The sequence below is a fragment of the Chenopodium album genome, chromosome 9, assembly GCF_948465745.1.
Source record: "Chenopodium album chromosome 9, dcCheAlbu1.1, whole genome shotgun sequence".
Taxonomy (NCBI): Eukaryota; Viridiplantae; Streptophyta; class Magnoliopsida; order Caryophyllales; family Amaranthaceae; genus Chenopodium; species Chenopodium album.
In genome coordinates this window covers 58,317,012-58,330,447 of record NC_137842.1, presented here as the reverse complement: position 1 = coordinate 58,330,447, position 13,436 = coordinate 58,317,012, and the positions used below count along the sequence as shown (strand labels likewise).

Below are 13,436 nucleotides of genomic sequence, written 5' to 3'. Positions count from 1 at the left end.
AATACATGATGTATCTGACCAGAAAAAAAAAATCAGATAATTAATAAAATTCCGATGTATAATTTTTTTTCCTGATATAATACATATATAATTCAGATTAAAAAAAAAAAAAACGTATATATAATTCAAAAGAAAAAAAATCACATAATTAAAAGCCAAAACAGTTAATAAGGCACATATATAGTTTAATTAAATTTTTTTTTAAAAAAAAAACAGAATTGTTATGGGTAACAACTAACAAGGATTTCGAATTTTTGTTAACATGAGATAATTTTTGGGGAGGAGATAAGGATTGCTAAAATTTGGATTAAAATAGATAATTTCTTTTAACAAAAAAAATGCATGACAAATATAATAAAATAAACTGAAAAACAATAATCAAAACAAAGAAATTAAGGAAGAAAAAAATACAAGTTAAGGAAAAGAAATTGATAAAACTAACCTTGATAAGTTGAGAAGCAGATCTGCTATGGAGTGGTGGACGGCTCAGAGAAGAAGTGAGAATACTAATTTGGCTTTGCTTCATTGTATGTCATAGGATTTACAAGAGGGTAAAATTGTAATTTAATTTCCCCAAAGCAAATCAGCTCTTTGAAAACGTTGGGTTACCCAACGTTTTGGAAAACAGCTTATTGAGGTAAATAAGCTTATTCAATAAGCTTACTACCAAACACTTGTATTAACTTATTTGACTAGTCAATCAGCTAAAGTTGGTCAAATAAGCTAATATAGCCCCAATAAGCTAACTACCAAACAAGGCCATCATCATAATCTCTCATAAGCTCTTTCTTTAGGTTTCATTCAAATTCTGGGTTTGCAACTCCAGTCGAAAAGAGCTTGTGCGAGAACAATTCAGTGAGCAGCCATGACTGGTAATGTTTTTTGGATTTTCCTCTTTTTAATGAATACCCTAATTTTTATTTCATTCATGATAACAGTATATGATTGAAGATTCGTATATTTTCTAGCAAATTTGATTCTGAATTAGAGGGCATAATTAGTTGATTCTACATATATTTGGTGCAATAATTTAGACAATTATTGCTTAAGCTGCTGCAAAAATTAATTTTGATTGGCAAGATTATAACAATTACTTGCATAAAAATGTTGGTAATTATACTTAATTGAAGTTCAATCTCAAATGGTGTACTCTGAGATAGTAGTGGAATTTGCAATTATCGACTCCGAATACGATAGATTAAATTTTTAGAGATTATATGCTGTGTTTGGAAATTAGAATCATATTGGCCTCAGTCTATTGGCATCACCCTTTAGAAAAAATAATTAAATTCTATTATTTTGGGATGTAGACTATTTACAGGAGCAGGAGATGGAAATTGAAGCACTAGAAGCCATCCTTATGGATGAATTTAAAGGTCTGTGCTTTTGATGCCACTTTCTATTGTTCGTTCGGCTTTGATTATGCCGGGGCTATTGTATTCTATGTTTTAGTCATTATTTTGATTGTTTATTATGTTTGATGCAGAAATTCATTCTGGGGAAAGTGGACTAAACACTTCCAATAAATGTTATTGTATCACGATAACTCCGCAGGTATGTGAATGTGTTGTTAATTTAATTTAATATATAGTTTTATCTTGATGTGAGCTGAAGCTAGCTGTTGGCTTCGATTTGTATGGTGTACTGTCTATAGTAGAATTGTTCTTCTGTACAATATTTCCCCTTTGTTGGGTTTCTTGAAATGGGCTTAGTGAGGACAAACAAATAATGTGCTTATGTAATTATGTTCGATCTATTGTTTGCTTATTTTTGTAATGTTTAAATTCTATGCTAGTTGAACTTTTTTTTTTAAGTTAATTTTGCTCTAGGGTGGCACAAGCAATTCGAGAATTGTTTTGGCCTTTGGGAAGTTTGGGTGCCTCTTAATGGTGGATGCTTCTTAGTGATGGATGCCTTTGTAGCACTGTTACTCCGACACCTTCCTTGGCCATGGGTGTCGCGTGTCTTGACTATGACTAACATGCCCTCTTCTTAATGGGGAGTGTCTCGACTAATATTTAGGCTATGCATCTCTGAGACTCGGCCCTTGATAAGGGGAATTTTAAATGCTACAACCATTTTAAGTACCCAAATTTTTTGATGAAATAACAGTACATGAGGTATGCAATGAACTTGGGATGTCGACAATAAATGAGCGGGTATGGAAACAAGATATTTGTCAGACTTAGCCAAATGTACACAGATCTTCCTTGATATTTGTTTTGGCAGTCTAAGAACCACTGTAAACATTTCATCTTGATATTAAAAATCATCAGTGTCTTATTGAATAAAACATATCCTGGATCTAACCATCAATTTGCAAGGAAATAGTATGGAATTTTGTGGCTGTACTTGTTGAAGAAAGGTGATCCATTTTTGGTATTGTTGGTGAGTGTTTGGTCATAGTGAATACAGTTGAACTTTGTTCCTATGATATTTTTTCCTAGAGTCCAATACTTGCTTTTCATAGTTAATACCCTGGCTTTTCAATTATCTTGTTCCTTATAATTTAGTAATCGTTCCACCCCTAAGAATGAAACCCTTTGGGTTGAGGATATCTTTCGTCCAAAGAGAATTTTTCTGTAGTATGTCTCTAAAACCATTTCCTTCTGTATGGGTTTTTAGGTTAGGCAAAGAGTTTTTCAAGGTGATAAGCCTCATCCATTGCATCCAATGAGTACCTTATCACTGTAATTATTACCTCCCCCCCCACCCCCCGCGCGCGCGCGCGATAGAATGCTCTCCAAGAATATCAGTCTACTTCCTTGGAACCGTTTCCTCCCTATGCTGACTTCTCAATGATAGGGTGGGGTCAGCTGTTATTTTGGCAGTTTGGATTCTACTGGTAAGAGATGCAATAAGTGGAGTTCACATTATTGCTATTTTACAGCTTTGGAGTTTATCATGGAAGTGTAAACGAGTATGCTAATTATTTCCTTATGTTGATATGTTTGGTGTATGGATCTTCCACCTCCAATTGCACCTATAAATAGTTACTACTACTATTATGGAATCTACTGGTGAATTGGTGACTTTGTGTTTAGTAATTTATTCTCATGGGTGCCTGTGAAGTGTAAATTCATAGATATGTTGAGATGGACGCCTTGTAGACAGACAGTCCCATCTTCTACATTCGAGTTTATGCATCAATCTGCTAGGAACTGACATCATTACAGCTCTAACAATGGCAGAAATTAGGGAAGAAAAATGCTGATAATATGTAAATTACAGCTAATTGAACGATAATTCTACTTTCAAGAGGTGGATGCTCTCCTAATACGAGCTTTCAAGAGGCTCACTCTCTCCCAATAACAAACCCCACAATCTTCAACATATCCTTATTCCTCCTAATGATGCCTGTTTATAGAAAAACTCTCCTAACAAACCTCTAGCTTATTCCCCAAGTTACTACTAATAGACTATGACTAACACACCCTCTTCTTAATATTGATTTCTTGCACAATCTTAGAATAGAGCTATTAAGTGAAAAGGATGAATTTAAGCTTATTCTCCAAGTTACTACTAATAGACTATGACTAACACGCCCTCTTCTTAATATTGATTCCTTGCAAAATCTTAGAATAGAGCTATTAAGTGAAAAGGATGAATTTAAGCTTAAGCAATTATTAATTTAGTTCACCTTATTTTTCTCCCAGCCACTCAAGCACAGTGTTACCTAGGATATAAATGACGGCTTAATTTACGCCTAATCCCCCTATGTATTACCACTGATTATCTAGGTTCAACTTCATTGTCAATTAATCACAGGGGTTACACTTGTTTAAGTATTTAACCAGACACCTTTTTGAGTTTTGCATGATCTAAATCAATTACTCATGCTGTTCAATATTGAATGCTTAGGTTTTTGCTTTTTTCATTGTAATTGGAGGAGTACAATACTTTGATTATTGATGTTAGTTAGCTATGCTTATATAGTTACTTATTTATTTATTTATTTGTAATTGTATATAGCTTAGAAATTTGGCTTTTGTTGCACTAGCATACAGTTCAATTACATAGTCTTAGATTGGAAGAAAACACTTAATTATATGGTGAATCTTGTTACCATTATAGTTTATACGAATAGTATCTATGGCCATTATGGGCAATTAATGGTAAGGAATCACAGTCCTCTACAACAAGAAGTTTCAATAATGACTGTCTTGGCTGGTATCCTAAGCGACTTCATGTTTCCGTTTGCAAAATATAAGTGTACCAAAAGTATTACGTCATATCTTTCTGAACTAAGGGTCTGCTGAGCTAAGCTGAGCTGAAGAGGCCCCAAGTCAGTGATGGCATCATTGGCATGTCAAAGTCAAGGATGTTCAACATGGACGAATTTCCTTTTCTAACTCCCACTCTCTTGTCCCTATTTTTTGTTACTTCTGTTGCTAGTGTAATGTTATTACTTAGACCTAATATTGCTCATCCCAAAAATTCATCACCACTAGGACAATGTCCGTCTGTCCCTTCCTGAGTATCTAAGCGTTTTTAATTAATTTGGGTGGCCATGTGCATTTTACCTAACTGGAACAATTTCCAAGTTTAGAATTGTTATAGATACTGCAACTAATTATTGTTATGCTACAGGATGATGAAGGAGATGAACCGGTGTCAATGCCAGGTCTACTATCTTATCTTTTCTATTTCTTAGCATATTGAGACTTTTTTACTTCAATTGGATCCATTCATTGATCATGGACAATTCTGTCTACTGTCTTTTGTTGATTCACTTCCTTTATTATGTTGATGATTTAGCTGTGGTGAAACTTCTTTTGCAGTTCAACTAGCATTGATTTTCTCACACACAGAAAAATATCCAGATGAACCTCCACTGCTTAATGTCAGAAGGTCAGCTCTGTAACTTCATTGTGTGGTCTACACAAGTAATTAAATATATTTTGTAAAATGTTGTGAAGCTAATTAGTCGTCACTGTGTTGGTTGGATCAAAGGCTTGCTTCTGAAATCTCTGGATACTCACTAGATTTGTTAATTCGATTAATTCATAAGAAATGCTCCTCATTCTAGTTGCCTCTGGTTCCTATATATTATGTAAATGATAGCTCTAATACTGAAGTCTGAATCAATAATTGAAAACTGATTTTATATCATTGAGGAAGGATGGTCAAGGATATGTACTACGAATTATTTATTATAATTTTCATCTCTGCCTGTTCTTCCTCCTACTATAACTAAAAAGATAGGTGAAAGACTGAGAGTAGTTGCAATTGTTTGTGATGGTCCACAGAATCACACTGCTGAGAAATAAGCACAAGTTCACAGTTTTTAATGCTATCAAACTAGCCATATTTGCTTTCTAAACCCTTCTCTTTTGGATCTGTCAACTTTATCTTATTGTTCCATAGCTTATAGTTTTCATGACAGGGTATCTAGTATTCTTGTTGTATAAGTGTATAATCTGTATAAATCATTCTCTTAGATCATATGTCCGTGAACGTTCTTTCTAAAATATTTGTCATTTTTTTTTTTTTTTTTTTAAATTTTTTTTTTTTTTAAGTGTAACATGCTGTACTGTAGAGCAGTAGTGCTCCAAACAGCCTTCTTAAATAGGAAATTAGTATATATTTTCACGGCCCTGCATTGGGCCATATGGTCAGTGTGTACTGTGAAAGTGTGCTTGTTTTTAGAATAGAATGTTATGCACTTTAATGTCCAGTATAGTCTAATTAGTGTGTGCAATTTGCAGTATACGGGGTATACCTACTGAAGATCTCAGAACTTTGAAAGAAAATCTCGAAAAAGAGGTAAGCTACTGTGCAGTTAATTACTAACCCATATTGCCCTCGTTACGGAAAATTCTTAACACTTTATCTTTTCAAGCTTGCTAATGTAAAAATTTGACTATCAATATCTTTCTAATATGTTATTAAAAGTTGATATTCCGAATATACATATTGAGATCCACATGAATATATTTTTCCTTGTGTAAATTACAAGCAATTGCCAAATTGGAGCTTTTGAATAAAAGTAATGCCAAAAGTTAAAAGTGCTAAAACTTTCAAAAAAATTTATGCTAATGTTGTTATGAAGTATATGTGTTAATTTTCATGGGTACGTTTCTTTACCTTTTGTTTTACAACAGGCATCCGAGAACCTTGGGATGGCTATGGTGTATACACTAGTTTCATCTGCCCAAGAATGGCTGAGTGGAAGATTTGGTCAAGATAGTTTGGATGATGGCGCTGCTGATGATGAACAGGAAAAAGATGAAGTATGGTGTTTTTTTCCCTTGATTTTTTACCTATTGCTGCCTTTGGATGTCCATTTTTACTCTCCAATCCTTATCTTTAGAGTTTTAATGCTGAGATTGTAATGGAAATTTTGAGACTGCTGGGAACGGAAAATACTTCTTTCAGGGAAGCTCTATCTTCTTTTCTTATTTGACAAGGGATTGCTATGAACTGACATAGCTGGGCAAGTGGGGAGAGTTAATTGGAAGAAAGTGAAGATTAAGGGAAGAAGAAGAAGATATCGTAATTGGATCAGGGAAAACAAGCAGTAATTATAGATAGGTACAACTATACAAGATTTTGAGAGGCTTGTTCTCTCCCAAATACAAAGTAAAACTAAAGGAAGCTCTCTGGAACATATAACATGCCTTTTCTCTCTCTGATCTTAATCCTAAACTGTAAATTCTCAATTCTGTAGGAGAAATAAGTATTGACCCAAAAATTTCTTTTTACCAGAGCCTCAGATTTATCACGTTAACTGCAGTGCGCTGATATATTTCTAGAATCTGAAACACTCTATAACTGTGACATTTGTCTTATGAGAAGTGCTTGGAGTGATAGAACATTCATTTTTCCCCCATACACCCCCCCTCCAAAAAAAAAAAAAAAAAAACCGAATATAAATGTGTTTTTTTCCCCCCTGGTTTCACTGGCCTTTTCTCACAGTGGATATGGAATCCTGTCATTAGAGCATTATATGTTTGTTTTAAGCTCAAACTTTATGTTTGAAAACTAGCAAGATTTATGTTGTTATATGCATTAGGATCTTATAAGCAATAGAATCTCCTATATTGAAAGATTTAAGCCTATGAGAAATACAGCAAGATTATCAATTATTGTTATGATTCAATTTTATTTACTTTATCCGCTGTTACTGCTTGCACCTGTTAATAGACATCTTTATATTTTGTCATTAGGTTATAGTTCCACATGGAGAACCTGTCACTGTTGAAACTTTCTTGGCATGGAGAGAAAGATTTGAAGCAGAAATTGCACTAGAGCGAGCCAAGTGAGTTCTTATCAATTTGCATTGTTTTGCATTTCTCTAATTAATTTGCCTCTCATCACTGATACTAACAACCTTTAATTGTGACTTTGTGAGACTGAATTATCTTTGTAACCTTTTCCTTAAAGCAATGGACCTTTGTAGCTATTATGCCCTTCAGATCGAAGGGTTTGGTTTGACTTTTGAAAATCTTAGAGATGGAGGTTTTGTTAAGGTTCAAGAGAATGGGCAATGGTTAAGTTAGTGGTTGGTAGTGTTGATGGGAAGCGGATGTGTGAGACTCTTTTAATCTTGTATAACTGGGTCGCATCAATTTTTTGTGGAGGTTTGGAGGATTTATTTTTGGTTGTGTCAAGATTGAATCAGATTTAAATGACAGGTTTTGGAGATTTGATATTAGGCAAGGGGTAAGTCAGCATGGTTTTTGTTGGAGGTGTATGTTTGATAGTTATCTGGAGTTTAAGATAATGCTTATTGAGGAAGTTGGTTAAGTGACAAGGCTGTGACGGGTTCATGGGTAAGGCGGTAGGTAGTGCATGAGTTTTTCCAGGAGTTATGTAATTTGAGGTTGAGCCTTTGGGTAGCATGGCTCAGAGATTGGTGGGCTATACAGAGGCATCAGTGAAAGAAGAAAATGGTAAGGATTGTTGAGTTATGAACATTGTCGTTACTGGTTAATTATGAAGTAGAGGTGCGTAATGGTAATCTTCATATGGAGGCTTCCCCTATCAATGTGATGCTAGCGAGAGAAGTGAGAGGATAGAATTATGTTTGTATTTAGTTTTCTTTAGTGGGTCTAAAAGTTTTATTTTGAAGATATATCAAGGATTCAAGTGCTAATTTGGTGCTAGTGAGAAAGTGAGAGGATACAACTATGACAGTATTTAGTTCTCTAGCAGATCTGGAATATTTAATGAAGAGAAATGTGATAGTTCCTTTGCTGAGATACAGACATGGACTTAATTTAAGCATGTGTTTTTTTTGACATTTATGGCAATGATTTGTAGGGAGTAAGGGATTGATTCCAGCTAGATTAGTGTTGATGTCTTGCTATTGGATGATCCAAGAGAATCTCATCTCTCTGATTTTTTTTTTTTTTTTTGAAAAAAGGAAGTTCAAATCTTTAATGAGGTGGAGGACTGGAGGTTGCCTTTTCAGTGAACGTCTGTATTGTAAATTGGAAAGTTATTGTATCTGAAGAAATTGTTGTTGCTGTGATTTATAGTGATGCGGTAGGAAGTAGTTTTTCATCCAGTGGGTAATCTTCTTCGCCCTTTTTTTTTTTTTTGAGGAGTCTTAATATTGATCTGCACTGTAAAGATTTCTTTAACCATATGGAAAATCTCCTTGAGAAAATGTATATGTGCAATCGATGATTATAGATTCAAGATCCATGTCTTGGGTTTGAAGTTAGAATTCTGGAAGAAAGTCAGAAAAATCTGAAAATTGGGCATTTTTCACTAGGGTGAGGTCCTTAGAGATGCTTCATTGATTAGGTCTTCATGTTCTGTATCCTCTCTTCTTTGTATGTTTTGAGGATTACTTTTACTTTTTATTTTCTTGTAATATTTACTTTTCATTGTATCTTTCCTATTGACTTGGTTGGAAGGAGTTAGGAAGGATATGAATCATATGGATTTGAGTAAGAATGAGGTATTTGATCGTAAAGGATGAGGGAGGAAGATTTTTGTGGATGACTATATGGAATAATCACTTTTGGTTCATGTAGCCGACCCCAATTATGGGATTAAGGCTTTGATTGATGATATCAAACCTATGGTATAAAGCAGCATATGTTACTTTTTATTAGAATCTTGTTGAATCTTGAGTTTAGCTATGTACAACTTTTCCTTGATAAACTGATCTGTTCTTTTTTTTTTTGAAACCTTAAACTGATCTGTTCTGATTGCATCTTTTTTAGTTTTTTTAAAAGGCTCACTATTTTAGCTGGCGAGGTTCAGCTAAAAGAACTAAGCTCATGGGGCTTTTAATGTCAGTTGCTTTTTATGATCGAAGATAAGTCTGCATTTGGAACATAGCTTACCAATCCCTGCCTTGATAGATTAGGTCATGATTGATATTTTTGTTTGAGAGTATTGATGTATGTTTGGCTTCCCAGTATGCTTAATTGCTTGGTGCCCCTTTTAAAGTTAGCTTGTTAGGATTTTATTGATCTTTCCCCAACCTCATTTTTTAACCCCCACCCTGTCACCCCCTACCAAAATTTTCTGGTTAATATGTTTCTTCATCACAAAAGGCTTGATGTGACATTTTTCATCATAATTTAATTGAATGATTTAACACTGAATCTGAAAGTCTGATGTCAACTCCCCTTTCAGCTTTTGTTCCTGATACTGATTGATTTTCTTTTGCTTTAAGATTAATGCCAGATTCTGCACTTACAACAACTAAGGAAAAGAAGCTCAGTGGAAGGCAGTGGTTTGAAAGTGGACGAGCAGTTGCTGCAGCGGTATTTATTTCCTGCTGGCCATATGTTTATTTATTATTTATTTATTATTTTTCCCTTCCTCAGGCTATTATTCCTCTCATTTTATATGTACATTACTTAAATCTTCTGATGGACAAGAAGAGACGTGCAGTACTCCCCTCGGTTACTGTAGCAATTAAAACTAAGGAAATGAGGGAGTTAATAGAAATTATTCCTTCCGTCCTTAAAAGTTTTTCCCATTTGGGATTTGGCCACTCTTCATAATCAAAGAAAATCCTCTAAATTATTTCCAACATATATGAAAAGGCAGGAAAACAAACATGTGGGATCTTGTTTGATCCGTCTCACTGAATACTTATAAAAATGAAGTTTTGTTATTTTTTGCTTACATTTATCTAAATAATACTTCCTCCGTTTTTTTTAGTTGACACCGTTTGACTTTTACACTATTCACAGAACATGCTTTGACTCGCTTTTGTGGTTTATAGATACAATAAAACATGTTCATGTGGGATCTTGTTTGAATCGTTTCAATGTATATTTTATTAATGTCCACTTTTTATAATTTTACAATGTTGCTAATAGAGATATTAATCGTTAAAAACATGCGTTGGAAAGCGTGATAATAGAAAGGTGTCAACTAAAAAATACAGAGGAAGTAGTAGGGATAAAAAATGTGCATTGGGAAACATGCCTAAAGGAAAAGGAATGAACTTTTAAGAAGAAAGGGAATATGTCCTTTTTTTTTTTACTTTTTGGGTAGGATTTAAAAGTTTAGAGATTTGGGAACTATCAAATAGATTAAGTGGACTGAAGGTAAAGGTGGGTATAAAATGAGATTTTTCATTACCATAAAAGAAAAGAATGTGCTGTAGGAAAGAACTTGAAGAAAGAAACTTTGGCAGAAAGTGGGAAGAACTTAAAGAGACGGAGAGAGTTTTTGATATGGACTTTTTGATCTAATGCCTCTGTGGTGTTCCTAGTTACAAAGCTATGAATTAATTTAGGTAAATTTGCAATTTAAGAGCCTTCGAAACTAAGTCTCTTTAATTTTTTGAAGGCAATAATATTTCATGGGAAAGAACTAAGCCTTAGAGGTAACCATATATGGGATGGGATGGGATATAGAGTGGTTTCTAATATGAAATTAGCTGTACTATTGCTTATACTTCATTTGAAAGTTGATAGTCGTGTACTCTTGTTTGAAATTTCCATGGATTCATATGAAAGTGAAATCTAATTCTCTGTATTCAGTCAATGAATTTATAAGAAAAAATATACCCATCTGAGATCTTGTTTGATTTGTTTGGATGGTAGTATAAAATATTACTTCTTGTATTTTGTTTTTGAAGATAGCTTTATTTTAATGTTGCATTGGAAACTGTGCAAAATGTGTAATAGGATTATCATTGAGAGGGAATCCACGATCTTTTAGATAAGTATGTGAGGTTTTGATCCTGACCTCTTTAGATTTATTTCCTTATGAGATGATGTTGTGAAAGAAGATAATAAGTGTTGGGAATTTCATTTTATAAAATTGTTTAAAGGATCTGTGTTGGGATGAAGATAAGGCGGTAAGCTAGGTTGGTCTTAGGGATTTCTTTTTCCTTAAATGTTTTTTTAAAAGGAAGGTTGTGAGGACAGACTTTGTGTATATTGTAGTTCATTGGCTATTGTTTAGTTGAAATATGCTGACTTTTGATAAACTTGGTTAATGTTTGGTGATGCTAACTTTTTAAGACTATGATGAAAGACTTACATTTTAAAATCTGGTGTAGGAAAAAAAAAAGCCCCGACTAATTTCCCTACCTTGATTAAAACTAGGTCAAGATAGGCTCAACTTTCTAAGACTATGATGTAAGACTTGCATATTTAGATCTGGTATAGATTAAAAGAAAAAAAAAAAAAAAACTCGACTAATTTCCCTTTCCTGATTAAAACTAGGTTAAGATAGGCTGAACTTTAACCTATTGTAATCTAAACCCCCAAAACATTGTTTTCACCTACCTTCACCTCGACCAAAAATTTATTGCCAATGAAGAACTTTGATCTGCGCACCTATTTTTTTTTTTTGAGAGAACTTTGATCTGTTCACCTTGGTGTGCAACAGAAAAACTATATTGTCCCCTTTATTTATTTATTTATTTTTAATTGTGAGCACCTTATTGTTCTGCAGAGAGGTGCATTGACAAGTAAGGAGGATTCTGAAGAAGAATATGAAGAAGACATTGACTTCGATGATGATGACTTCGAAGGTAAAACTAATTTCATATACTCAGTGTGTGTGTGTGTGTGTGTGAAATGGTTATTTTTCTTATTTCCTTCATGGCTACAGATTTATTGTGTATCCGTAGCTGTAAATATCATTTAGGAGAACAAAGGCAAAATGACTCAAATAAGCATGTGAACTACTAATCTACTAATTTCACAATAAACCACTCAATTTGTGGTCCCAACCTGTTGTATTAATAACTTACGTGCCCAAGGAAGCATGTGAACTATTCCAAAATGGAGGGAGTAGTCGATAATCTCGATATAGAGTGGAAGTCCGGTATGAGGAAGGAAGATTATGCAAATAACTGCACCTACTCCATTACAAGTGACGACATGAGTATGTGAGAAGTCTAAACATTACAACTCATACCCCCTTCCCTAATGAGCAGGTTTGATGGGCGTCCATTCATCATCACCATTTCCATTCCTTTATTTACGAAGGATATTCCTCCAAATCAGAGAGTTATCTTCTAGAAAACCTAAAGAAAATCACTTTAAATACTATGTTGTAGACATCTTAATTTTGTGCAAGTATGGTGGTGGACCCCTTGATGTGTTATATAACAGATTCACAGGCTTTCTAGGAAGCTAAGTAGACCTTTGACCTTAGCTTATGAGTAAAGAAATTAAAAGTGGTGCATAAGCTTTGTCTAGATTCATTTAAGCTTTTCCTTTAGCTTTTAGATGCATAGTTTAATAGGTTAGTTATCGATATAATATTTGAATCAGCTAAATCCTTCGCATTTTAAACAGGAAGTTCTATGTTTGAAATTTAGTACATCCTTTTATTTAAATGCAAAGGGGGTCATTAGAGTTAGAAGGTCTTGAGCAGGCTTCATTTGGTGGGATAGCATGTATTGCCACTGAGTTTTAATAATAGAATTAGTAGTACAAATATCCCTGAATAGTACTTCATTTACGTAGCAGAGAATGTACTCAGACGGTTATTTTATGGTATTATGGGAAATCCTTTTATTCCCCTCAAAATGGCACAAGTAATATTTTGTGTTTCCTTTTTCTGAATTTAATATAATATTGAAGGAAATATCTTTCTGCATTACCAGATGATGAAGAAGAAGACATGCTTGAGCATTATTTGGCTGAGAAATGAGATTTACAATTATCCTCAAATATGTCTGCCAATGGTTTTTGGTAATAGAGCTATATTTATGCTCCTTTGGTCAACATACTAGGCTAGTCAGAAACTATTTGATGTCATGTCTGCACTCTGATTGTCAAGAAATATAGGAGGCTACCGCTGTGGTTTGCCATTTTTGTCATCTGGAACGGTAAGGTTATAATCAGTTCCATTTCTTTTGTACAAGTAAACTTTTCGTTACTCAATTACGTGAACCAGTAGTTGCGCTATTGGCGTATTTACCATATAGGAGACACCTTATTTTTCTTGTAATGCACTTTATTGTACCCATAGTATTTTGCATTGAGTCTTTGGCA

The 13,436-nt window shown here is 34.0% G+C and overlaps 1 protein-coding gene across 1 annotated transcript; it reads left to right on the top strand.

Moving 5' to 3' along the window:
- Positions 1 to 761: 761 nt before the first annotated feature.
- LOC145559957 (uncharacterized) lies at positions 762 to 13,436 on the top strand. Its single transcript, XM_081621224.1, has 11 exons — positions 762 to 872; positions 1,311 to 1,376; positions 1,487 to 1,554; positions 4,591 to 4,624; positions 4,782 to 4,851; positions 5,709 to 5,766; positions 6,105 to 6,233; positions 7,170 to 7,261; positions 9,638 to 9,728; positions 11,884 to 11,962; positions 13,046 to 13,436. Exons 1-11 carry the CDS (start codon positions 866 to 868, stop codon positions 13,090 to 13,092), a joined length of 741 nt encoding a protein of 246 aa, XP_081477350.1. The 5' UTR covers positions 762 to 865; the 3' UTR covers positions 13,093 to 13,436.